The sequence below is a fragment of the Grammomys surdaster genome, unplaced genomic scaffold (genome assembly GCF_004785775.1).
Source record: "Grammomys surdaster isolate TR1022 unplaced genomic scaffold, NIH_TR_1.0 126185, whole genome shotgun sequence".
Lineage (NCBI taxonomy): Eukaryota > Metazoa > Chordata > Mammalia > Rodentia > Muridae > Grammomys > Grammomys surdaster.
The window spans coordinates 26,788-53,680 of NW_021620991.1; the positions used below are offsets into that span (position 1 = coordinate 26,788).

At 47.4% G+C, this 26,893-nt stretch overlaps 1 protein-coding gene across 5 annotated transcripts; it reads right to left on the bottom strand.

Moving 5' to 3' along the window:
- On the bottom strand, positions 1–26,893 carry Nadk (NAD kinase). Of its 5 annotated transcripts, none has more exons than XM_028757804.1 (12): positions 26,824–26,893; positions 14,755–14,959; positions 12,223–12,306; positions 6,762–6,891; positions 5,726–5,834; positions 5,517–5,602; positions 4,251–4,353; positions 3,537–3,676; positions 3,249–3,348; positions 3,013–3,170; positions 2,351–2,433; positions 1–1,672 (listed from the first exon to the last, which is right to left on the bottom strand). In XM_028757804.1, the coding sequence occupies exons 1-12, from the start codon at positions 26,864–26,866 to the stop codon at positions 1,510–1,512; spliced, it is 1,404 nt and encodes a 467-aa protein (XP_028613637.1). In that variant the 5' UTR covers positions 26,867–26,893; the 3' UTR covers positions 1–1,509. The 5 variants fall into 5 exon arrangements, with proteins under 5 accessions (XP_028613637.1, XP_028613639.1, XP_028613641.1 ...); XM_028757806.1 differs by lacking the exon at positions 26,824–26,893 and adding an exon at positions 25,329–25,526; XM_028757808.1 differs by lacking the exon at positions 26,824–26,893 and adding an exon at positions 25,071–25,123.

Here is a 26,893-nt window from a genome sequence, read left to right on the forward strand (position 1 = left end):
TCAATTTTTTTAAAACAAGTTTATTTATTGAAAGAATCTGAAAATAGTAGTAATAAGGCCTTCATTAACAATTAACAAAATTTTAAGATATTAACAATATGAAACATTAAGAATTTACGTGTGAAAACTCCATGTGTTCTAGATCAGTCTGGTGGCAGCTGCTTCTAGATTTGCCAACACTTGCTTTTTTGATGCATGACCTATGCTTCAGACCCTGCTCTCCTCTGGATCATAGCAGAGGCCTGCTGTGCTCAGTCACAGATGAACAGCACAGACAGAGGGGACAAGCCACCATGGCTTAACAGCACTGAAGCCAGACCACTTAGGGCTCCACGGGTGCCCAGTATGGTCCTGACTTTAACAGGTAGAAGAAAGTTCAGTGTGGTTGGTCAGTCCTACAACAATTGACAAACCTTTCCTAGAAGTATGAGACAAAAGCCTGACTCCACCTCAAAAGCCAGTCAAAGAATGGGCAGTCCATCCTTCCTACTCCTGCTGTTAAGAGGTGACGACAAAACTGAAAGGAGATACCTAGCTGAGGTGCCGTGGTGGACCACTGACTCCACAAAGGGTCCAGGGCCTGTGTGGCACTCATGTGCTAACATGACTTGCATTACATACACGCATCACACATAGGCTCCATATGACTGCTGCTCAGATGGAAGGAGAGCAGGCCCACAAGCCTGGTGTCAACAGTGAGCTGGTCTCAAAACCCTTGTGGCCACTGTGTAAGGGAGGAGTGGAAGCACAGAGCCCTGTCCTGGACACAATGTAAACACTGGACAACAGGCAGTCCCCTCTAAATCTTCACAAAGTGTGTACAAGAAAATATGTACATAATCACTTCAGAAAGTTTAAAATAACCTTTAAAAAGTGTATACAGGATTTAAAATGTCCCCAGGAGCTGCTGCCCTGTTGTGTGAGGAATGTGAGGTTGCTGGATGGCTGTGCGAAGTGTTACCTCTGTCTGCTCTGGAAGGAGTCAGAGGTCTTGGGGCCAGACTCAGAGGTACCTAGCCATCTCCAGAAACACAAAGAGCAAGGTTGCCTTGCCAACCCATAGCAAAGCTGCCAGGGGGAAAGGTACAGGCCCTGGGGAAAAGCATTGCAGTTAAAAGAAGATTTCTGGCTGAGACATTTATTTCAATATCAAAAGGAAGATCAATTCATTCTGACCCCCTCAGAATTTCAACAGACTGATTTATGGGAATTCCTGACCTGGGAATCTCAGGGGGGATGTGGGGGTCCATGGGAGAGATGTAGGACACCCAGCCCAGTTATCATTTTGCTTTTTTAGAAATGAAAAAGAGGTCTAAAAACATTAAAAAGCTGATCTGTTCTGCAAAAGGCAGACCCAAGCTCTCCCAGCAAGGCAGGCAGAACAAAGACGCCTGGACAGCCATGTGGTTTGTCAAGGCCAGGTCAGCCAGAAGGCCAGCAGGAGAGCAAGAGAAGGAAGGCCCCCAAAAGCTTGAGGGCCTGATCAGGTTGGAAGCTGGGAAATGTAGCCTAGCTGTCCTCCTCATCCTGGTCCTCCTCATCTTCTGGAAAGTGAGCTTGCTTCTTTCGAACATTCCAGTGTAGACACTGGGCAAGGCTCTCGAACCAGTCACTCACAGGGTCACAAACACAGATGGAGGGCAGTGGGTAGCAGGAGGTGGTGATGCTGATGCTTTGAAGGGAAAGAGAAATAGGTTTGGGGAAGCCAAGTGCCTTTCCAAGTAACAAAATGCTCTCCCTATGCCAAAGCTCTCTCCCAGGGCCTCAGTTTGTCTAAATGCAAGCAGCTACCTTGGATTCTTAAAAGGGGTACATAGACACAGGCTCTGTCCCTGCTACCACTGTGCTGATGGCCTGACTCCGGGTCTCTGACTCCAAGGGATCTAGGCAACTTCTCCTGGAGCTGAGACAGGATGGGGATTGGTGGAAAACCAGGCAAAGACATAAGCAGCTCTGCTGGCCCATCCTAGGTCTTGTGGTAGACCACACTTAGCTGTTGAACAGCACATCCACACATCCAGGAAGATGCAGGGGCTAGCTTGAATAGGTGCAGCTGGGTGTTTCTGAGGCTGTGCAGTGGTGGGCTCATGGCCAGCCATGGACCTTTCCCCTTTAGGTACTGCAGGTTGTAGGCAGCACCACAGCCTTGCTGGACATGACTTACCCTACATCTAGGCTGAGACCAGTCCTGTCTTTGTGTGTTAACAAGAACCAAGGAACAGGGGCTTGCTGCTGCGAGCCTACTGCATCTGTACATGACCATGCTTTTGTAACAGGCCACCACTAGTGACTAATCCCACCTGATGGAAGACATGGACTTAATCCATGCCCCAGCCTTGCAGTTCCAAACCTGTCTCCATGGCGGATTTCCTGTCTCTTTCGTCCATCAAAAGACACCCATGCTGTGTTCCTGGCTTCCGGTGACAGCATAATCTAAAGGGGTGGAGAAGAAACAGAAGTGGGCCCCAGGCAGGAAGGCTGTGTTCCCAGGCCACTCTGGGCCCTCCAGAGTTCCTGCTCGATACAGCTTTAGCCTCATTTTGGTGTTCTAAGAATAGTTGCAACCTCCCATACATATGGTCACTAGAACTTACACTGGTAACTAGGTAACTAGCCTAAGTGGCCTGGGATGGAGGGAGGTTAGAGAGAAATGAGGCTGATGGTGGGTACTTGGAAGTCTGCCAGAGACCAGGTCAGAGGCTTTGAGGAGCAGACCAATCAGGAGTCTTTCCTTACATGGAGACATTTATGCCATGCCCTCCCAATGGGGACCATCCCCATCTCTTGCAACTCAAGAGTCCTGCACAAAGGGCAGGGCAGCTCTCTGTGCCATCAGAGATCATGGACAGATGCAAAGCTCTTCTGCCTTAGGTTCCAGGTAGGGCTCACATGTGAGGGTGCTGGGAGGTAGACTCTGGAGGTGGCAGGTGCTAAGGTAGTGACAATTGTGTTCTGCTGGCCTAGGGTCAAAAGACTCACAGATCAGAGGAGACAGAGAGGGACTGCTCTGACCTTCAGCTCGACCCCTGCAGGGACCACGATAGGCCGGAATGACAGCGAGTGGGGGCAGATGGGTGTAACCATGATGGCCGGCACGTTGGGGTGGACCATGGAGGCCCCGGCTGCAGCTGCATATGCTGTGCTGCCCGTCGGGGTGGACACGATCACTCCTGGCAGGGACAGGGTGTAGGCATCATTCTTGGGCCCATGTGGGGTTCGTGGGTCCCTAGTTGCAACATGGAACTCACCATCGCCCTGCACAGTGGTGATAAGGTGTCCATCCAGGTAGACATCCACGTTGGACAGATATGAGGAGGGGCCTCTGTCGATCACCACTTCATTCAAGACCTGGAAAAGATGGAAGGCCATGGCACTGCACTCAGGGAGCAAGGTCACAGCTAGTGTTGCTATCAGAAGCACTGAAGGCTCACCACAAGTTTCTCAATCTGGTGTCAGGAATTCCAGACCTGAGTTCACCCCACCCTGGTCCCCTCCTTGGGAGTTGAAGTTAGGCAGCTGGGGAATTTTCCACAGACCTGATATTGCATAGCCTGTTTTCCGCCCTCTGTGTCTAGACCATTTTCACTGAGGCCGTTGTGGATGGCTGTCTTCTTGTCTCTAGGCTCTTTCACCACTCTGACCTTCAGCCGGCTCCTCAGGATAACAGCGGCATTCCCTGGAGTCAGCAGGGTCCAGCTCAGGGAGGCTGGGGCCACCTCCAAGGAAGCTGGGACCCTTCCCTTTCTAAGTCAGTGACCATCAGTGCCTTTTATCAAAGCCACCCAGAGCAGCCCATGTGCTGCTGGACTTCCCACTTTAGTAAGGAGTGTTTGAAACATCTGAAATTTAGAAACTCCCAAATCTTGAAACCAAATCATTAAATAAAAAATATTAAAAAACAAACAAACAAACAAACAAACAGAAGCATAAAAAAGCCCAAAACAAAACAAAACAAAAAACCCAAGGAGGCCAGAGACATGACTCAGTGGTTAAGAACACTGCCTGCTTTTAAAGAAGACCCAGTCTCAATTCCTAGTTCCATATGTTAGGTAACAACTATCTGTAACTCCACTCCCAGTGGACCCCACATATCCAGGGGCACCAGGTACACACACAGTGCATAGATGTACTTGCAGAAAATACCCATACACATAAAACTGAAAAACAAAATAAACCCCACAACAACAACAATAATCAAGTAGGAAAGAAACCCTGAACCATTTTGGGAGACCCAGGATGCTCCAACTTACCCTCTATCACCTGATTCACTTGGGATTGGAAGTTCTCAAAGTTGAATGGGGTCAGAAAGCCCAGGGATCCAAGGTGGAAGGCCATAACAGGAGGCACACTGCCCTGTGGGTGAGGAGACCAGGTGGCATCGTCGGACTACCCAGGAACCACCAAACTGTCAATAGCTGCACATCGTGGGGATGGGTGGGCATGAGCCAAGCAAGAGGCAGAAGAGCCAGAGCAGGGCAAGGCAGGCCATCTCCCAAAGCAATGAGAAATGGGTGGGGAGGGCCAAAAAGAAACAAAAGCAACAGGACCCGACCAGTTCACTGGTCACACAGCAAAGATCTGGCCAGTACCAGATACAAGGCTATGACTGTGGCGACCATGCCCGTAAGGCTAGAAGGTAGGCAGACTTGGCAGAGACCTGGGGGATGGAAGAGGAAAGTTGGAGATGGTTTAGGCCCCATCTAAATACAAGAGGGGCTGAGCATAAAACTAAGGTTTAAAGTATAAATTGCCTGTAGTCCTTAGACAGAAAGTTTAAAGTACAAATTGCCTGTAGTCCTTAGACAGAAACTTCTGCAGCAAAGTAGGGGTGACATCTTGCCAGAACCCCAACCCCCACTCCCATCTGCAGCTCCAAACAGCTAGATGGGCTCTGCCCTGGCATCTCACCAGAGGGTACTGATCACCTCCATCCCACTCCCTGCAGCACCATGCCCACTCTTCTAGCATACCACACAAGGTCCTACCTTGCTGAGGGTGAGGCCAGAGGTTCCCTTGCTGCCCTTACCTGTCTAGGGCTTTGGTTTCTAGACTACTTCTGCAGTGCCAGGTCTGTAGCCATGTAGTCACTCTTTAGGAACCTAGAGTTTCCCCACACTCTCCTTCCTCACCCACTCCTGACACTGACAAGGGCATGCCCACTTGAGTTCTATTGAAAAAAAAAGTCTCCATCTCCATAGAGCAGTGGCTCTCAGTCTTCCTAATGCTGCAATCCTTTAATTCAGTTCTTCATGTTGTGTTGACCCCCAACCATAACATTATTTTTGGTGCTACTTCCTAACTGTAATTTTGCTATTATTATGAATCATAATGTAAGTATCAGTGTTTTCCTATGGTCTTAGGTGATCTCTGTGAAGATGCTGCCTTTGAGTAAGAACACCAAGGAGCTTGTGGCTTTCTGGTATGAAGCTATGTGATGAAGAGTACGGATACTTACACTGAAAGCTCCTCCTCACACTGTACCCAAAATACCTCAACACCCCAAAACATAGCCTTACCTGGAAAAGTGAGGAGGCATAGAGCAAGGTGCCATCTCCTCCAAGGCATATGATGAAGTCTATCTGGTTGGAAATGTCATCATAATCTAGAAGACAAATACAGATCATGGGAACTGTTGTCACACAAACCTTAGTGCCCAAGTGTGCAGATACCAACAGGGCAGAGTGCTAATGGCTTCTACCAGCCGAGAGGGCTCAAGTCAGCACACCTTCACGGAAAGTGCAGAACTTCTTCTTCACTGGTCCAAAGTTTTCATCACTCACTATAGCAGGGTCTTCCAGAACTTTCTTTTCCACATACACGATCATGTTGTTTTCCTGGAAGCAAAGAATACATGGGAGCCCCTGCATAGCCATTCAGGCCCTCACCAGTCCAGTCCAGGTCATACTGGCTTTTCCACTTTGGGATGGAGTGAAAAAAAGATGTTTTCCTGGCTAGCAAGTCATTTCCATACTGCTCAGTTCATCGAAATATAGTCAAGAACTCTGCGGCTCAGGGTATCATAGAGGCTGCATCCCAAGCAAGTGCTTTCTAACCCAGTGGCTCTGGGTTTTGAGGGGGTTCTCAAAGTCATATACTGAAGGGCAACATGATTTTGAGGTGCAACTTTAGCCTTAGATGTCCAGAGGTGGCACCTCTGGGGGTGATTAGTAGTAAAGCCATCAGGGTAGAGCCACACCACTGCATTCTTATGGTTTTATGGGAAGAAGGAAAGGCCAGAAGGTATTTGCACACATATTTAAGAACATACTATCTCTTGCCAAATGCTGTCCTATGCTTTGGGGCTATGCAGGAAAGATGGCCATTATTTTCAGAATCACAGGCTAAAATAAACCTCTTTCTTAAAACTTACCCAGACAGGGGAGATGTGTTATTGGCAACATTAAAGAGACCAAGGTGAGGGTTAAATGCTGCAAGAGGACTCAAGAGGTGGTGTGTTGGAGGGTCTGAGGTCAGGAGGTCAACTTGCTCATGAACAAGTGACACAGTACAGGGCTCTTGCCAGATGCAGCTCATCCACCAGGGGTTTCCTAGCCACGGGGACTATAGGTAGCAAATATTTTTCAGAATGCTTCAGATATCTAAGTAAATGGCCTTTTGAGCCAGGCAGTGGTGGCACACGCCTTTAATCCCAGGACTTGGGAGGCAGAGGCAGGCAGATTTCTGAGTTCAAGGCCAGCCTGGTCTACAGAGTGAGTTCTAGGACAGCCAGGGCTATACAGACCCTATCCTGCTTGCCTTACCTCCATGAGGTATATGCAGAGCTCCTTGAAGGGCTGCAGTAAGCTGGCATCTCGGATCTTTTTGATGACAAGCACACTCTTGGGAGACTTGTTCCATGTCAACCGTTGACTTGCAGGGTCCTGGATGTGCCTTTGGAGAGAGAAGAGAGCTCATATCAACAGTTGACTTTTCCTTGAGAAGTTTGGAAAAATAAAGATAGCCACAAACCACAAACAAGTAAAAATGCATTGCGTTAGCAATGGTTCCCATCAGGAATGGCTGTCAGCCAGCCTACAGCCACGTACTGGGAACACAATGGTTCCAGAGCAACTGTCCTTAGCTGCTAGTAGACCTTGAAGACACACCCTACTCAGCCACTGTCCAGGTGACTTTAGCCATATCCCCTTGGGCACCCTGGTTGCCAACTGTACCTATAATCACCTTCATAGGCCAGATCACATGTATTGTGTTTATTTCCTTACAAGGAGACTCCTTGTAAACCAACAGAGACGAAAGCCTAGGCTATCTGTCAGCCCATAGAGGACATCTGTTCCTCACAGAACCTAGAACAGCTGGTTTGAGGACTCTGTCCTGGGGTCTACTATGGACTATTTCCAGTCCCAGAACCCTTCAGAACATGTGTTTCCTTTCATGTACCTGGAGGTTGTATGGCTGAGTCTTAGCTGGGTCTTATTTATTAATTAAAATCAATATAATAAATATAATTAATAATAATAAATTTTTTTGAAAGAAGTTCTCATTATATGACCTTGATTGGCTTGAAACTCAGATAGACCAGGCTAGCCTCAAATTCATAGAGATCTGTCTTTGCCTCCTGAGTGCTGGGATTAAAGGCATGACCTGGTACCATGCCTAGCCCAGTAAATCTTCATTTCGGAAGTACCTTTTTTCCTGTCCAACAACAATTTCCCAAATTATAAAATGTGTTCTAGCAGTGCGTGAGAACCCACAACCAATCTTCAAAATGATGACACAAACTACTGAAAGCAGAGGCCACCAGTGGTCAAAGCACTCACCTGTTCCTGGCATTTCTGGGAGGGGAGAGGCCGCTCATAGTTGCCTCTCTGAGCCTCACCACCTGCCTGAAGTGCTCACGACTCCTGAGGCGGTCTCCACCTTCTAGGAGATAGCAGGTATATCCCCAGCATTGTGTGTTCCCTCACTACAGACACACACAGCCCTGTCTGGCCACCATGCTCCTAGTTGTGTATTACACTGAGTTTAATTTGTGAATCCTCAAAACTGAAAGCAAAATGTAAAAGACTTGTCAAGGTCCCATAGCAGTGTTCTCTCAAGTATGAAAATCAAATAAACAAAAACGTAGACTCCCTTCTGACTACATGGCCCTTTTGCCTCATCATCTGGTTTAAAAACAAAACAAAACAAAAACAAAAACACCACAAGATTAACTCTTAAGAGCAAAGAGGGCCAGTCTCAACAACCTGCTATTAATGAAGGGCCAGGACCACCTGCCTCGCAGGCCCTGGCAGGGCAGTATCCAGGCCGCTGCTGAGAAGTGGGAGCATGGAAAAGGCAGGCCCGCCTACAGGGAGGCGGTTTCAGGCCACGAGCAGGTGAAAGGGCTGCAGGTGAAAGGAGATCACTCCCTGAACTTGCCAGACTCCAGGTTCCAGAGAATGTGGGTGGATCACAGATCTCTGCCCCACCAGAGCTCTAAGCCCACACCCTGTACCCAGCAGCCTATCCTGCCCATGTGTGGGTTATGGCTGCCTCAGGCAGGCCCAGCCCATAACTCTTTTAGCCCCGAAGCTCAGAAGGGTTCAGCATGTGTCACCAGCATTATTATATGCAGGACAAGCCTTCCCTGTGACCACAAACCAGTTCAACTTCCTGATGTGTCATCTAAAGAGAATGGTGACCATTCCAGGAAGTCTGGGATTCAGGTGCCATGTGGAGCTGACAGGCTCCTGGCCTGTCAGAACCAGCTCTGAGTGATCTGCTATGCCAGCCAGGGATGCATGACCACTGTGCCATACAACAGAGACTGACATCCTCACATATTCCCGTAAGGAAAATACAGCCTCAAAGTAAAGTCTCAAATAAGGAAATGAAAATTCCTCATAAGTCCTCCATGCTATCTTGGGAAAACTTGGCAATAAAACTCTCATTTTTATAACACAGGTGCTACGTGTCGCTACACTGACATGTAGAGGTATACAGAGATGCAGGTGACAGAGCTCTACTTAAGAGCCTAGAGCAAATGGTCCCAGGCAAAGCAGAGAAAGATGCCTGTACTAGACACTAACCCACTTGGACTTTCTGACCTCAAAGAATGGCTTGCAGACCACTTTGTGTCCTGGCCTAAATAACTGATATCTAAGTAAAACTGACTGTGGGGGGCTGGAGAGATAGCGCAGCAGTTAGGAGTGCGTACTACTCCCCCAGCATTTGGGAGGCAGAGACAGCTGAATCTCTGAGTTTGAGGCCAGACTGATCTAACAAACAAATCAAGTTCTAGGGGGAAAAAAAAAAGAGAGGGTTGTACACTGCTCTTGAAGAAAACCCGTGTTTAGGTCCCAACACCCCTATCTGGTGTTAGGATTGCCTGCAACTCCAGGTCCAGGGTGTCCAGGTTCTTCTGGACTCTATAGGAAGCTGCATACATGTGGTTTAAGTAAATGCATATAGGTACACACATATATATACCTTATATACCTACATACATACACACACAATAATCAAGCAAAAACTGGCTGCTGGAGAGGTGTTAGGTAAGTGGCAAGTGCTAAGCTGTGCAGGAAGGGGCTACAAGCAGATGGTGGTTGGCAAACACAGGAGACTACTAGGATACTAGGAGGCAGTGGACAGGCATGTGGGCACCAGACCAGGGACATGAAGCAAGGGAGTGCCTAGAGCTCTGGGTGGTGAGGAACTAGCAGACTGCTTGGTGTTGGTGCAATTATGATTGCTGGATGTATGGATAAGGGTGTACAACTTGTCAAGAACCCTTGTTTCCAATGATATACATCTAGCAGCAGCAATAACTCATAACTCTGCTCTGTAAACTCATAGGCATTGAAAAAATTCCCCTCAAAAGCACTAATACTAATATCCCTGTAGCCCTAAAGGCATAAGAACAGCATCATTGCTGGGATTTACAACAACCCTGTGGCCAAGTTGGAAATTTAAGTGCAGTTCCTTGCATGGCCTGCAGGTGGCAGAAAAGCAACGATTCTGTCCTCTCCAAGAGGAAGCTTAGAGCAGGGGTTTCAACCCTTTGGGGCTTACATATCAGATATTCTGCCTATCAGTCAGATATTTACACTGTAGTTCATAATACTAGAAAAATTACAGTTATGAAGTAGCAGTGAAATGATTTTATGGTTGGGGGACCCACAACATGAGGACGTGTATTAAAGGGTAGCAGCATAAGGAAAGGTGACAACCACTGCTTAGAGGGTCATACATAGCCTTGGGTCAGCCTCTAATCCAGACCAGAAAAAGGTACAGCACAGGTAAATGTGTCCTGGCCCAGCCCCATCATATATCACTGCCCTACCTACACTTGCCTAAGAGCAAATCTGAGTGGCAAACCTGAGTATCTCCAACCCACACTCAGGCTAACAAGCCCGAGCACACCTCGCAGGCAGCCATATTTACATCAGCCCTCCCTTTCACACTAACTACTTTGAAGGAAAAGGAAAGCTCGGAACAGATTCTGAATGCACAGATAATGATGGTCTCTAGATGGGGGCAGAGAGAGCCAAACAAAAAACACAAAGGTGGAAGAAATGTGTCCTCTGAGCATTTCCTACTTAGCTACTTATTTATTTAGTGTGTGCCTGCATGTCTGTCACAATGAGACTGTGAAAGTGTGACTGTTCTTTCCTCCCACCACGTGAGTTTTGGACAACTCAGGCTGTCAGGCTTGGCAGTGAGTGCTCTTACTCACTGAGCCATGGCTGGCCCTGACATTATAATTTAGTTGTTGTCTGTCTCTTTCTTTTCTTTTCTCTTCCTTTCCTTCTTTCTTTTGAGACAAGGTTTCTCTGTGTACGTACCCGACTGTTCTGAAACTTGCTCTGTAGTCTGTAGACCTGATTGACCTGGAACTCAAGGGATCTGTCTGCTTCTGCCTCTCAAACCCTGAGGGCTGGGATTAACGGTGTGAGTCACCAGCTCCCAACTACCTTTCTAAAGTACTGGTATCAACCCACGTGAGGGATTTTTCTTTTTTTTTAATTTTTTGTACCCATGATAAAACACAGCTAGATACTTGTGGAGAACACAGGGCAAAACATTTATTCTTTTGTAAATATCCAATGCTAACCAGAATTTGGGTTGACAGAGATATTGATCAAGTGTAACCCAGTAAGATATACTAAATGCTAAGGTCTTGGGGAGCTCGTATTCCAAGGCCAGTGACAAGGCTGTGAGGAGCACACGGATGGGGTGTAGCCAGGGGCAACAACTTGCCTGTCATGGGCAAGTCCTGGTCCCATCTCTAGCATGGCAAACCCACAGTTCAAACATACACATGAACAAAGAGAAGCATCTTTAAAGCAACTAAAATCATGTTAAAAAACATTGAAAATTCATATTTCTACACCTGGTACAATTAAAGGAGAAACCTGTTAGAATATAATTCTCATCATTAGAAATATAAAACTGGGGGCTGGCTGGGTGGTGGTGGCGCACACCTTTAATCCCAGCACTTGGGAGGCAGAGGCAGGCAGATTTCTGAGTTCGAGAGTTCGAGGCTAGCCTACAGAGTGAGTTCCAGGACAGCCAGGGCTACAGAGAGAAACCATGTCTCGAAAAACCCAAAAAAACAAAAACAAAACAACAACTGGGGGCTGGAGAGATGGCTCAGTGGTTAAGAGCACTGGCTGCTCATCCAGAGGTCCTGAGTTCAACTCACAGCAACCACAAGATAGCTTACAACTATCTACAGTGGGATCTGATGCCCTCTTCTGTCATACAAGCATACATGCCCACAAAGTGCTTGTACACATACATACATACATACATCTTTAAAAGAAGGAAGGAAGCAGAACACTAAGTAACCCCCCACGGAGCCTATTTAACCTGTGCAGGTGGGCGCAGTCAGGGGACTGGGTCCCGTGTGGTCACAGTCCTCAGCTCACCATTGCTTTTCTTTTTCTCCCTTATGTGTTTTTGTTTTTCAGACAGAGTCTGACTTTAGACTGACATTTTACTAACAGCTCAAGTTCAGACTGTAGATACTCCTGCCTCAAACTGAGTGCCAGAGTATAGGTGTGTACCAAAACAGAAATTTGCCCTCTGCCTCTGGAAGCCATGGGAGAAACCACCAGCTAAGAGTCTCTACTTAGGAATCTATGAACACAAACAGTTTCTGAAAGATACCTGCTTGGCTTTTGTTTTAAATAACTCAGAACCCTGCACAGGGTAAGCCTACAATACTCCCAAATAACAGCTTCCCCACCGACCCCCCCCCCCCAGTTCTGGTAAACTTACATGATGGTCTGAGGGTTCTGTAGCACGCAGGCCTTTGGTCCAAATGTAGTCACTGGGCACGGCCCATGGAGAGAGCGGGTCCTCCTGTGGAGCACAGTAGGGATTGGTGTCAAAGTAGGAGGGGCAGGAAGCAAAACAGACATGGCCTGTCAGACTCCAAGAAACCCCAATGGCAGTAGCTCCATCATCCTCAGCATTCACATGGCAGGCCCAGCAGATCCTGCCCTAGTCTGGGATGCTGTTCTGGAGCTCACTACTACCCAAGTCCCCTGTGGCAGCAATGAGGCATAAAAGCTGACCTGGACAGGTTCCCGTGGACACTGATCCCAAATCAGAGGAGGCACTGGCCTGGCATGAGCTCAGGACCCAAGGCAGCACCTCTCAGCAGGTCTGTGGGCTATAATCGGGAGTTAAAACCTGGCACCACCCTGAATAATCTAGATGAACATTCTAGCAGAAATATTTGCTCTGGAGCACATGTGTCTATAACACAGATACCAATTGAGCAACCCAGCCTTCCCTCCTGAAAAGTGACCCAGCCAGTTGACATCCAAACAAAGGTTCACTGCAGCCTGCCCTGACCAGGCATAGCAACAGCCAGGCTCCCTATGCTTCTGGGGGATCAAGGCAAAGACCAAGACAGCATTGTGGTTGTTCATCTTGGGACACTCACTCAGGGCTCTGGGGCTTCACTTACTCTTCTTACCCAGAGAAAACACTGAGTCAGCAGAGTTGCCTTCAAACTTACTTTCCCCTTCAGCTACCTGTCTCCAAATCCACAAAATCTTCCAATGCTGATGACGCAGATGAAAGACTGCCCTGCCTCTGGGGGAGCAGGCAGTGTCCAGGGTCATGGAGCCTGGCCAGCCTGGCTAGCTGACAACTGGAGAGAAGTCCAGTTGCTGCAGGCCTTTCTGAACTAAAGAAGTGCTAGAATTTTACATAAAGCTTTTCCCTTTTTTTCTTTTTTATAACAGGCCTCCCAGTATGGCCCAGACTGGCCTTCAACTTGTGATTCTCCTGCCTCAGTCCTTTTTTTTGTTTGTTTGTTTGTTTGTTTTTTTTCGAGACAGGGTTTCTCTGTGTAGCCCTGGCTGTCCTGGAACTCACTCTGTAAACCAGGCTGGCCTTGAACTCAGAAATCCGCCTGCCTCTGCCTCCCAAGTGCTGGGATTAAAGGCGTGCGCCACCACTGCCCCAGCCTGCCTCAGTCTTTTAAGTGCTAAGATTATAAGTGTGAATCACTCACTAAGCCTGGGTTATTTACATAACCCTTTAAAAGGTTATACAGAACATCACAAATATCAACTTGTGTAGGAATTTAAAGAAACTAGGAAGGGAACTTGAGGCTTGCAGAAAACAAGCGTCAGCAATGGCAGTGGCACAGGCAAACCTTCTTGTACGCTCGTTGCTCCAGGACATCAGCTACCAGCTGCAGAAGCTGCTCTGACCTATGGCCACCCTCACAGGTCCAACGTCCCCACAGAAACCAGAAACTCAGGCAATTATGTCCTAAGTTGGCAGAGCACAAACATAGTGGTGAAGGCATAGGCAACAGAGGCCACACTGTGATCAGCTGTGTACCCAGGGCAAAGGTGCTGGCCACCTGGCCTCTGCTGCTGCCATCTCTCACAGCAAGAGCTTTCTACATACAACTGCAGCAGCCCCTTGTCCCTCTACTGCTAAGTGGGAGCTCTGTGAGATCACTCTATCTCATGGAAAAGACTGCCTGATTTTAAAGTGGCTCCTCATCAGAAAGCCTACTGTCACATTCCACAGGTGTGATCTTTCTTCTGGAGTCAGTGTCAGTTTCTGGCAAGCTTCCATCTAAGACTTAGCATGGTTATTGTCCCCAGGAATGAGAGCATCTCCTGATGTCAATGGAACCCCATGCTTATCAGGTGACCTTCCCTTGAGGCGTTATACAGCAGCAGAGGAAGGCAGTGGCCCACATGTGCACATGAGACTCTGCCCTGCGTGTAAGGAGTGAGGGCCTCTAGGTCACAACACTGCCTCTTCACCACCACTTTTTTGTTTGTTTGTTTGTTTGTTTGTTTGTTTTTGTTTTTCGAGACAGGGTTTCTCTCTGTAGCCCTGGCTGTCCTGGAACTCACTCTGTAGACCAGGCTAGCCTCGAACTCTCAAACTCAGAAATCCACCTGCCTCTGCCTCCCAAGTGCTGGGATTAAAGGTGTGCGCCACCACCGTGAGCACAACCATGTTTTCCTATCAGCTTATCCCCAGTTCAGCATGGCTCTGGCTGGGTGGTTCTGTACTGAGGCAGAAAGGAAAACATGACGTGGCCTGTATTTCGTACATGCCAGTTGGTAACAAGTGTGCAGCACAAGTCTCGTGGACAGTGCTTCCCTCTGCTAAGGTCAGCAGCACTTGGGCAGTGCCAAGCCCCACCCACCCAATGGGCAAAACTTACACTAAGGAATGATGATCACACTGATATAGGCTGTGTCCTCTGTAAGGATCCTAACATGTCCCTCATATCGTGAGAGGAAAAGGGAGCACTCCTGGTCCTACCTGAACTCCTTGGTGCTGCCCAGGGCAGGTGAGGCTGACAGGCTCCGAGACTTGGCCCGGCCCCGGATGGGGTGATTGTAGCTCCAGGTCTCATCCCCATGACATGCTGAGCAGTTGTAGGAGGCTGAGTCAGGACTCAGCTCCTTACTCAAGTTCATCTTTTCTTGTTCCATTTCCATAGTTGATATGAAAAAAACACTGGTGCCTTAATTTGATAAAAATAAAGCAAGTTACTTATATATGAGCAGCAATAACAAACATTCAGTGCTATCTAGGGAAATGTTAGGAGGTATGCTACCGGCTCTCACAAGAAGACCTTCACAACACGCCCTGTGGAAGGAGGGGGAAGATTCCTGAGCCCCTCCCCTCCCTGAAGGTATATAAACTCTGCCAGTTAGACTATAGTAGTACAGCTGTGGGAGGCACCCAGGCTCCTGTGAATAGCGTCAATAAATTCACTCCTGGACTTGGTTGGGACCATTTGTCACTGCTGTCTGTATCTGGGGAAAAAGAAAACAAGACTCCCTAAGAAAAATCACATGCAACAGTAAAAAAAAAAAAAAAAAGCCAGATTTCCATTTTTCAGAGTTTTCGAAAATAGGCTGCTTTCACCTTCAGAACTCTTCCTACTGTCATTTTTCTCCAGCTTTAGAGACTGAATCCAGGGTCCCACACATTCTAGCTATGTCCAAGATACAACCTCACTCCTCACCAGTGTTTCTGAACCTTCTAAAGATAATGGAGACTAAGGACAAAACAACCAAGGCAGAGTGTTAGTGTTTTCATCATGAGCCAAATCTGTCAGCTCCAGGCCAGCCAGGCTACAGTTAGACTCCGTCTTTAAAACAAAACAACAAAGAATGCTAGGTATGGTGAGAAAGCCCATGTATGAACCCAGGAGGCAGAGGCAGGGAAATCTCTTGAGTTTGAGGTCAGCCTGGTCTACAGAGAGAATTCCAGGGCATCCAGAGCTACAAACTTTGAAACCCCGTCTCCATAAACAAACAAACAAACAAACAAATAAACAAGACCAGCAGAGACAAGGAGAGCCCTTAAGAGCCCCAGTTCAAACAAGGCTACATTTTATCTGTCTCAAAAACAAAACAAATCAAAAAAGAGGAGGAAAAAGAAGAAACACGAAAAGAAGCAGAGTCTGGAGAGAAACTGTAATAAACTAGTTTCAGTTAAAGGACTGAAAGAACTGTGCCCTCTTTTCTTTCCTGTTGTTGTGATGTGACACTGACCAAAGGCAATGTGAGAGGCACAGACTGACTTAGTATACACACCCAGGTCACAATCCATCACTGAGGGAAGGCACGGCAGGAACCTGAAGAAAGCATGGAGGAAAGCTGCTCACTGGCTTGCTCTGGTGCTCAGACAGCTTCCTTAGATAACCACCTAAGAATACCTGCCTAGTTATGGTGCTACTCACAGTGGGCTGATACCTCCTACATCGATAATCAGGACAATCCTTCATGCATCCATAGACTAACCTGACGAGCCCTTTGAGACTAGGCTGTGTCAAGTTAATGCTAACTAGGACACACTGATAATTTTTTATTGAGGGGGGGTTGTTTTTGAGATAGGTCTCATGTAGTCCCAGCTAACCTTACACTTTAGTATGTTGATAAGGATGACCCTGCTGATTTTCCTGGGTACTGAGATTACAGGTGTTTACCCCATGCTGTGCTGCACTGAGAACCTTATCAAGGTGACTTTTTTTTTAAGAGGTTATTGTACATTTTTGGTTTTTCGAAACAGGGTTTCTCTGTATAGCCATGGCTTTCCTGGAACTCACTCTGTAGACCAGGCTGGCCTCGAACTCAGAAATCCACCTGCTTCTGCCTCCCAAGTGCTGGGATTAAAGGTGTGCGCCACCACCGCCTGGCAAGGTGACTTTTTAAAATGTCTTTTAAAAGATTTATTTTATTTTAGGTGTATATGTCTTACCTATATGTATGTGCACCATGTGTGTACCTAGTACTAGCAGAAGTCAGAAACAGGGCATTGGATCCCCTGGAACTGGACTGACAGAGGGTTAAACCACCTATCTGTAGCTGCTCCCAATCCTAAATTCAGGGGCTGGGCTTCTCTTCTCTTTTCTCAGCTTCTGATTCCTGCATATGAGCCATTTTGGTTACAAGCCCTCTTGGTCCTCTTGGCCATCTCTCTCTCCTTTTTTTCCTTCATCTCTCAGTCACCTCCTAGCCTTCTTACAGCCTGGTCTGTTCTGCTGGCCAAGTTCAGTTGGTACCCCTCCAGATGCCTCTGGCTGTTCTCTCCCTTACATTTACAATAAAATACTTCTCAACCACACCTTGGTGAGGTGTCCTCATTTTCATTCAATTTTGCAGCTCAGGCTGTCCTCTTACCTTCAGTGACCCTACTGCTTCTGGGTCCAAGTGCTGAGATCAAAAGTGTAAGGTGATTCTTGTCCCCGCCCCCTCCTGCCCAGATAGGGTTTTTCTGTGTAACAGCCGTGGAGGTCCTATAACTCTCTGTAGACTAGGCTGGCCTTGAACTGAACAGCCTCTGCACCGAGTGCTGGGATTAAAGGTGTGTGCTACTGTTGCCTGGTGTGAACTTTTTTTTTCTTACTTTAAAAGTGGGCCTGTGAGGTAAATGTGCATGCATGTGCAGGTGCCAGTAGGAGCCAGAAGGACTTGGATTCCCCAGAGCTGTAGTTAGTTACAAGTGACTATATGCTGCTTGGTGTGGGTGCTCGGAACCAAATTCTGGTCCTCTACAAGAGCAGCATTTGCTCTTAACTGCTGAGGCATTTCTCTAGCCTAAAGAGGATTTTAAAGAACCTTCAGAGAGCCAGGCGGTGATGGCGCACGCCTTTAATCCCAGCACTTGGGAGGCAGAGGCAGGCGGATTTCTGAGTTCGAGGCCAGCCTGGTCTACAGAGAGAGTTCCAGGACAGCCAGGACTACACAGAGAAACCTTGTCTTACTGTAGTGCATCTCTAGAACTCATGTTCTTTGAAGAAATGACACTACCTTGAGTTGAGTTTTGATGCAATCATGCTTACTTTTGCACCTGGGATTGTATTATAACAGGAAACGTTTTGCATATTATACTGGGCTTAAATAACATCAGGGAATAACTTGCCAGTTCTTACACTCCCTGGAGTCTGATCCAGGTCGACAAGTCAATCTGCCCCAGGTTTTCATTCTTACCTTTTCACGAGGGATGAGTGTGCACCAGCAGGGACTCTCTCCACCACTGAGCTATACCTACACAGCTGATTTAGTTACCCACACAGCACCTTGAACTTGTGATCTTCCTGCCTCAGCCTCTAAAGAAGCTTGGATAACAGGCCTACACCACCAGGCCCAGTGACATGCTTGAAGCAATCATGAACCCTTAATTACCACTGTGACTGTATTTAGAGAAGGGCTTCTGAGAAAATTAGTCATAGGGTGGGGCCCCGATGTTCATTAGTGCCTCCCTCCAACACACAGGGTTTCTCTGTGTAGCCCTGACTATCCTGGAACTTGCTCTGTAGATGAGGCTGGCCTCTGCCCACTCCCTGGTTCATTAGTACCTTTTAAAGAGGTATCAAAGGTCTCCCTCCACTTTCAGACCTGCTCACCATGAGCAGCACAGGAGTGCTAGGGAAGTGAGCTGAACTTCAGCCTCTAGGACTGTGAGAATGTGAATCTACTTTGAACCACCCAGTCTGTGATGCTTTGTTACAGTAGCACAGACAACTAACACCTGTGACCTTGGACAAGCCTATGGAGCCCATGCTAAGGTCAAAGGTGAGAGAATAGATATGGTTCTTGCCCTGGCTACAGTTTACAATCACCAGAAGAACTTTATCTTTTTTTTAAAGACAATTTCTGTGTCCCACCTACTGAAATCCAATAAATCAGAATAAGGACTGAGAGGCAGAGGCACAGGCAGGAGGAGGAGATGGTCACTGAAAATCTGAGGCCAGCTAGGTCTATGTAGCAAAGAAACAAAGGAACAAAACATCTGAGGCTGGTGGCATAGGCCTCCAATCCTAGCTATTTGAGAGGCAGAGGTAGGGCAATGACAGGTTCAAGACCTGCCTCGGCAACTTAAAAAAACTCTGTCTCAAAGTATAAAAAGGCTGAGGATCTGGCCCAGCAGCAGTGTGCTTATCTAAAACAAGGCTCACTGCTCGAGTCCAGTATTGAGCAACAGAACAGATGGTCCAGAAATAGACATCAATCACTGTTTGTGTGTATTGCGAGTACACAGCTATCCCTCTGAGACACAAGCTAGTCTAGCCTAAGAGTCTTGACAAAGGTGCTGAAGTAAGTCAATATAGAAAGAACCTTCATGTAGTGTTAAGCAGATGGATAGCCAGTCAAAAAGACTGAAAACTGAACTATTTCCTCTTACCACATACAAATAGTAAACCAAAACAGACTATAGGTGTGCAGGCTCAAACTGTCTTTTAGAAGTATTAGAAAAAAACAATCTTGGTGGCCTTTAAAATCTCTTCCTGTGTGTGTTGTTAGGGTATAAACCTAAGGGTTTATACTTGCTACATAAGTACTTTACTACTGAGTTATACTCCCAACCCATTATGTGTGTTTATTTTTTCCTTTTTTGGTTTTCACAACAGGCTTTCTGTGCAGCCCTGGCTTCCCTTGAACTCTGAGATCTGACTGGCCTGCCTCTAAAGCACTGGCACTAAGGCATGTGGCACCAAGGCCTCGCTTTTTTTCTTTTTTTAAATACAGGGTAGCACCCTGTAATCCAGTTTTGATCTTGTGATCCTCCTGTCCTCTTGTCCCTGCCTCCCTAGTAACTAGGACTATAGGTCTAAGCTGCCATGTTCATTTTACTTCTTGTATGACACTGTTAAGAAAATGAAAATACCAGGCAGTGGTGGCGCACGCCTTTAATCCCAGCACTTGGGAGGCAGAGGCAGGCTGATTTCTGAGTTTGAGGCCAGCCTGGTCTACAGAGTGAGTTCAAGCACAGCCATGGCTACACAGAGAAACCCTGTCTCTAAACAAACAAACAAACAAACAAAAACCCAAAAAGAAAGAAAGAAAAGAAAATGAAAATACATGCATATATTAACAGATTTTTTTTTTGAGGTAGGGCCTCAGTATATAGTTCTTCTTCCTCCCTCCATTTGCAGATGCCCAAGTCTTAGCCTCCAAGAGTTCAGTCCACTCCTAGACACTGACATTCAAGTGTGAGGATCTGAGTTCAATCCCTTGGATCCACATTATGGAAGAAGAGAACCAACTCCTTTTGATGACAGGCTGTGTATATCTGACCCCCTCCTTATACACAAAACCTAAGTAAACAAGTGTAACTTTAAAAAAATTGAAAGTAGCTGCCTGGTAGAGTCCAAGAGCTATACTAGCCAAGGCCTGTGGGGTTGCTGACCTTCCTCACAGTGCCTTGTTAGGTCATTACAGGCCAGAGTGGTTGGTTTATCAAAATGCCAATTATCAGATAAAGACTCTGTACTAGGAGCACTGACATTTGACAGGTTAGGAAATGACAGCACATCACACATATTATGGGTGCCACAGGCATCTCTCAAGTTAGGACAGAAAAGACCCTACAGTGACTAGCAAGAATGTGGCCAGGCTCATGTACAGTCTTGTCCTGGTCATTAGGTTAGACAGACCCTGGTACATGCTACACTTGGCCTTTGTTCAAGCGACTAGAAGGTATGGACTGTTGGGTCTCCCAGGCTCTAGCTTTGTGTTTGCTGGAGACAGAGATGGAAAGAGTATGTAGAAGGCAGGATTCAAGACCATCCAATCACGCAAACACATTGTGTGGGTGGAATATGGTGCCATTTCACGGGGCCATGGCCAGGATGAAAGTGGAGAGGGTCATCGAGAGGACATGGTGTCACCCTATTTTGTGTCCACTAGGGTTGGACTGCTAGTTTCTCAAGGCAAGAGAGAGAGTAGCCACCACCTAGGCTCTCGGGTACCAATCCACCCTTGGAGCCTTTAAAAAAAACAAAATGAAAATTAAGATTTATTTTTATGTGTATGCAGTTCCCACAGAGACCAGAAGAGGGTGCTGGATCCTTTGGAACTGGAGTTTACAACTGTTAGCAGCCAAATAGGTGCAGAGGGAAACAAACTCATTTCCTCTATAAAAGCAACAAGTGCTATTAACCATGACTCATCTGTCCAGGCCCCGAGCTTTTTTTTTTTTTTTTAATTATATTATTATTGTCCGGTATGGAGGAATGCCTTTAATCCCAGTACAGAGAGGAAGAAGCAGGCAGTTCTCTGAGTTCAAGGATAGCCTAGTCTACAAAGTGAGTTGCAGGCCTTTCAAGGCTACATAGTGAAACTTTTAAAATATAAAAAAAGAGCCAGGTGGTGGTCTTTAATCCCAAGCACTTGGAAGGCAGAGACAAATGGATCTCTGAGTTTGAGGCCAGCCTGAACTATGGACAGCCAGAGTCACAAAGAAAAACTCTGTCTCAAAACAAAATCAAGAAACAACAACAAAACCAAAAATTAAATAAATAAAAAAAGAAGGCAGGCCAGTTTGCAGAGTGAGGTCCTGGACAGCCAGAGCTACACAGAAATACTGTGTCTCAGAAAAGAAAAGAAGAGAAAAGAAAAGGAAAGGAAAGGAAAAGAAAGGAAAGGAAAAAGAAAAAGAGCCGGGCGGTGGTGGCGCATGCCTTTAATCCCAGCACTTGGGAGGCAGAGGCAGGCAGATTTCTGAGTTTGAGAGTTCGAGGCTAGCCTAGTCTACAGAGTGAATTCCAGGACAGCCATGGCTACATAGAGAAACCCTGTCTCGAAAAAACAAAAAAAAAAAAAAAACAACAAAAAAAAAAAAAAAAAAGAAAGAAAGAAAGAAAGAAAGAAAAGAAAAGAAAAAAAAAGCCAAGAAATTCTGTTATAAGCCTTTAATCCCAGCATTTGGGAGGCAGAAGCAGGTGGCTCTCTAAATTGAGGCCAGCCTGGTCTACAGATTGAGTTCTAGTACAACCAGAACTACAGAGAGACCCTGATTTGAACACCCCCCCCAAAAAAAATTAATTTAAAATAAACAGATGTATTTATTTACTTATGGGTTTGTGCACACATGCTTGCCTGCATGCCACAATCTGCATGTGGCAGTCAGTGGACAGCTTGTAAATCCCTTCCCTCCTGAGGGTCCCCAGGATTGAATTCGGGTTGTTGGGGCTGAATCATCATTCTTTCTTTTCTTTCTTTCTTTATTTTTTTTTTTTTTTTGTCCCCAACTTTTCACTAGGTGACTCTTGCAAGCAAGGTCTAGACAGTGAAGTGTAAGCTAAGGCTAGGCAAGGTTAGCCGATACTGAGACAGCTGGTGGGGGTGGGTGTACTTAGCTAAGACTGTTGGAATTTTTGTTGTTGAGTAGCCCTGGCTGGCCTGGAAAAAGCATTGAATCACTATTATGGAGTATGCCTAAAGAACTTATGAAAGTAGCAAGAAAGACATCAAGATGTCAATAAACTCATGTACAACAGGAACCAAAGACAGGCACGAACACAGAATCAGCACAAGAAACTTAATACAAACACGTCCAATTCCGTGTGAACTTCAAACAAACACCTGTAGAAGCAGTAAGTGAAAAGTGAAGCCCGGTGTGTTGGTGTGTGCCTGTGACCCAAGCACTCAGCGTGTTGAGGTAGGACTGCAGGCTGTGCTACAAAAGTCTGAGTCTTTAAAAATGGAAGGAATGAAGGAAGAAATGCGCAAGAGAGAAAAAAAGAAAAAGAAGGAAAATTAGTGAGAGCAATAGGGAAATGTTTAACTTCATTAGTTAATACCAAGTTGAAAAAGTTTCAAGTTCTTGTTCATTTGTTTTGTGAGACAGAGCATTGCTATATCGACCATGCTGGCATCACTACTGAGAGCCACAATGTCTAGGGTTAGTGATTACCTAATACTTGCCTCATTTCTACAAATAAATGATACCCAAGCTAGCAGGCAGGTCCGGGGAAGTGTGCTGCTTCTGGAAAGGTCTACGGAACGGGATCCAAGAACCCATCTGGTGGTGGAGTAGCTTCACAGACCCAAGGAAGGCTAAGTGGTCAGGTGCTGCCGCCCTTCCCACTGCTCGGTGGGTGGCACTAGGCATACATTGCTGGTATGTCTTAACCGAAACGTTTGTTCTCATGAACTTGTTCATGCCGTAGCCCTCAGGAAAGCCACCATGGATCAGAGTATAGGACAATGATAAGCTAAGCAACTAGCACAGATAATAAGGATGGTTTCCTGGGGTTGGAAGTGACACTCTTTCAGGAGGGCGAAAGCCATGTGGTAACTGTAAACAGATCTCATAAGTCCTAGAGAACGGAGCCTGAGATCTCAGCCCACACACAGCCCACTGTCTCGTCCTCCCAAGGCTCCTCCTCCAAGTGCTGAGTTTTCCGCAGATCTCTCTCTTGCTGCTACACCAGAAAACAGACTCAAGGTAAAGAAGACGGAGATGAATCCATTCCCACCACCGGAGGGGCTGGAGAGATGCCTCAGCAGTTAAAAGGCTCTTGCTGCTCTCAGAGAACTTGCGTTTCTTCCCAGCACCCACATCAGGCAGCTTTCAACCACCTGTAACTCCAGCTCTACGGGATCTGACATCTTCCAAGGCACATGTACTCATGTGCACATAATAATCACACACAGACACACATGCAAACACATAAATACAAAATAAAGTAAGTCTTTAAGAAGTAAGAGTGGGACTTGGGGTGGTGGTGGTGCATGTCTTTAATCCCAGCACTCAGGTGGCAGAGACAGGGGATCTCTGAGTTCGAGGGCAGCCTGGTCTACAGAGTGAGTTCCAGGACAGAGAAACCCTGTCTCAAAGTCCATCCTCCACCCTGCAAAAAAAATGAGTAAAACCACCAGAGGCCTGAAAAAGAGCTCAGTTGGTACAGTGCTTGCACACACAAAGCCTTGGGCTTCACCCCAACATCACATTAAAACAAGAAAAACCCCAACTGGATATGGCTGGTTCATGCCTGTAATCCCAACATGCAGAGGTACACACACGACAAGTTCAGAGTCACCCTTGGCTACAACAGGGAATTAGAAATCAGCTTGGCATACATGAGGTTATGTCTAAAAACAAAGGAAGGATCAGAGAGATGGTTCAGCAGGTAAAGGCACTTACTGCCAAGCCTGAGGTCTTGGGTTTGATCCATGGAAGCCACGTGGTAGAAAGAGAACACCAACTCTTGGAAGTTCTTCCACACATGAGCAGTAGCAAGTGTGTTTCCACTCCCATTTAAAAGAAAAAAGAAAAAGGAAAAGAAAGCCACTTGCTTCTCTCCATTCTCCAAGTGAAGCCTAGAGAGCTAAACTATTCGCTTAAGTACTCCTGTTTTATCTGCTAGCCACTTCTACCCAAAAGGAGGGGTGTGGGATGGATTGTGGCTCAGTGGGATAGCACCTGTGTGAGGATCTGGGCTGGATCTGTAGCACTTCAAACAAGATGAACAAAGGATGAACAAAATAGCAGTCTCACTAATTGTTTTTAGTAAATAAATCTACAAAGGAGAAAAAGCAGAAGCATTCTGAGATGCCACCTCCAAATGAAGCTACCTGGTCAGACCGTATATTGGCACCTGTTGCTGTCCCAGAGCCCAAGATGGGCTGTGTAAGTCACAGTGAAGTCACTGCTGAGGACAAATATACTTCAATGGACAGGTCACTAAAGGCTCAGAAGAGCTATGTTGAGAGGGAAGGTGACGTGTTTTAATTACTTAAGCAAGGATGCCAGTGTCTGGCCTGTGGAAACCAACAATGAAATAAATGAATATAAGACTGAAAAACATTCTTCTCAAGAGCCAAGCCAAACGACTAAGTTTTGAACTGAAACAGAGAGTGTTCCCAAGCAAGAAAGGAAAAGCAATTTGCTATTCAGAATCAAAGCCAGGAGAAAGCCCATTGCTTGGGAGAGCTGGAAAGAGACGCAGGATCTTGGCCAAGAAAAGTCAGACCCTGGGACTGTGCTGGGCACGCCCTATTCCCACAATTAAGAAACCTGCCAGAAGCCAAGACAAGCGGCCTGTGAGTGTGACATCATGAGAGGCAGCTGCCTCTAGGAACATCTCCACGGACTCTTCAGGACTTTGGAAGTTTCTGGCAAGTGCTGGATACCAAGTTTACGATGGGATTTTGGAGAATTTCGCGTCCCGATTCCTTTACAAAACGCTTAATTGACTACTTTGCACTAGCTTTGGGCTTCTAAGTTTCACATGCCAAGGCCTCTCCTGCCTGCTAAGGCCCCACTGGAAGACCAATGCAGCTGAGTCGGCTGCGGTGCTGCGCGCTGAACTGGCCAGGAACAGAACGGCGGCCTACCTGCCTTCTCCCGGGACCCGAACCTCTAACTCGTCCCCCAGACCCACTCCCGGACCGGATCCTCAGACTTGTCCCCTTGGCTCGTTCCCGAGACCACACGTCATCCTGGCCACAGCCCACATTCGGACGCAGGGAGGCGCGTCAGTGCCACCAGCACCCGGCCTCGGGTAGGTGGGCAGGGCCGGCGCCGAGACCGGGTCTCCACGGGTCCCAGGCAAGTGACGCCGGGCAGAGGGCGGTCCCAGGCCCCACACTCACCGTCGGCTGCCGCGCGCCCGCGTGGACGTCTACATGCTGGGCCGAGCCAGCGGTCCCTGCTGCCCTACTGCTACCTGGCTCTCAGCGACCCAGCCGCCTGCCACCCCATGGCCGCTCGGTCCAGAGGCCGGCACCACCAAGCAGCGCTGCGCCGCGGCTGTCAGTGCGCAAGCGCAGCCCGCACGCATGCGCTGCAGAGCACGTGGGGAGAGCGGCGCAGCCGCACCTACACAGACAGGCACTCAAACTTCGGTTTTCTCAAAACCCTTTGTAGGCCAAGGATCAGAGGCTGTGGGAGGCAGATGTAAAAAGGGAGGGGCGATGCAAATGAAGGAGGCGGGGCCGAGAGAAAGTGGGCGGGATAGAGGGGAGGAGGAGGGGCAAAGGCAGAGCAGAAGGGTCGTGGCGAAGGAGCTGAAACTGCTCCTAAGGGAATGGGATGGGGACAAGGGGGCGGAAGACAGCACAGGAGGGACGGGGCAGACGGGGAGGGACAGGTCTCAAAAGGGCGGAACCCAGGGCTAAAAAGGGACAGAAGTAAGGAGACTAAGTAGGAGGGGAGGGGAAGATCGGTAGACTAGGAGGGGACACAGGGTGGAGTCTGGGCGGAAGGGAGAGGCGGGGCCTAGGGAGAGAGAGGGTGAGGGAGCAGAGGAAAAAAAAAAGGAAGCATAGCCGAGGAGAGGCAAAAGGCTCCGGGTCAGTCCCTTTGACTATTTGGACAACAGCAGAGAAAAGCACCAGACTCTTTCCCTCTTTTTGCCTCCTTTCCTCTCCTGGTCAGATCTTTATTCCTGTCCTACGTCACACTCTGCATGCTTTTTGCTAGCGAGGTCTCTAGGACCATGTGGTCAACGCGGGCCAACTTGTTGGGAAGATGGGCTTCGCAACGGGTTCCTGTTCCCACGTTGTTCTTAATGGACCTGGTAGCCTTCAGAAGTAGAACTTAGGTCCCATTTGTGCCTGGGGCACCTGCGCTCAAATCAGGCCCACCAACAGTGACTTGATACCCCTTGGCAATTGACTAGGCCTCTAGGACTTGGGCCTGAAAGTAACAAACCTGACAGCTGGCTGATACAGTGGTTCACTTCTTTAATCCCAGCATTGAGAGCCCAGTATTTCTAGGAATTCGAAGCCAGCCAGAGATACCATAGTGAGAGACCCTGTCTCAAAAAGAAAAAGGAAGTCTGATAGTTGAGAAGTGACTGTGTAAACAGCATCCCTCACCCACAGCTTTAAGAGCAGGGGAGGGAGGCCATTAACTGATTTTGTAACTGATCTAGGGGTATGCTGAACTGGTGGACACCCAGTTCATGTATCAGGTCTTAGATGTCCAGCAGTGTGCATAGTGCACCAGTAGGTGTTTTGCAGTCTCCTGGCTCCCAGCACCATGTTTTTAAGATGTTCACACTATGCTACGTTTGTCAGGACTTGGCACCCTGCCACTACCCTTCCTGTATAGCCCAATCTCCAAACTTCCCCACAGCCCCCATACCTGCTGCAGCCAGGATGTTCTCTGGTAGGAACTCCTGAGACATGTGTGCTGTCCTTCCAAAAAGAACAGA

What these genes read in the sequence shown, in the direction of transcription:
- Nadk (XM_028757804.1), bottom strand. Translation starts at nt 26,866, where the DNA reads ATGTCTCAGGAGTTCCTACCAGAGAACATCCTGGCTGCAGCAG. An exon ending in CAGAACCCTCAGACCATCAT is followed by an intron (nt 6,892 to 12,222) that starts GTAAGTTTACCA and finishes CTCTCTCCAAAG; the next exon opens with GCACATCCAGGACCCTGCAA. An exon ending in CACCACTGTGCAGGGCGATG is followed by an intron (nt 3,171 to 3,248) that starts GTGAGTTCCATG and finishes TGTCCCTGCCAG; the next exon opens with GAGTGATCGTGTCCACCCCG.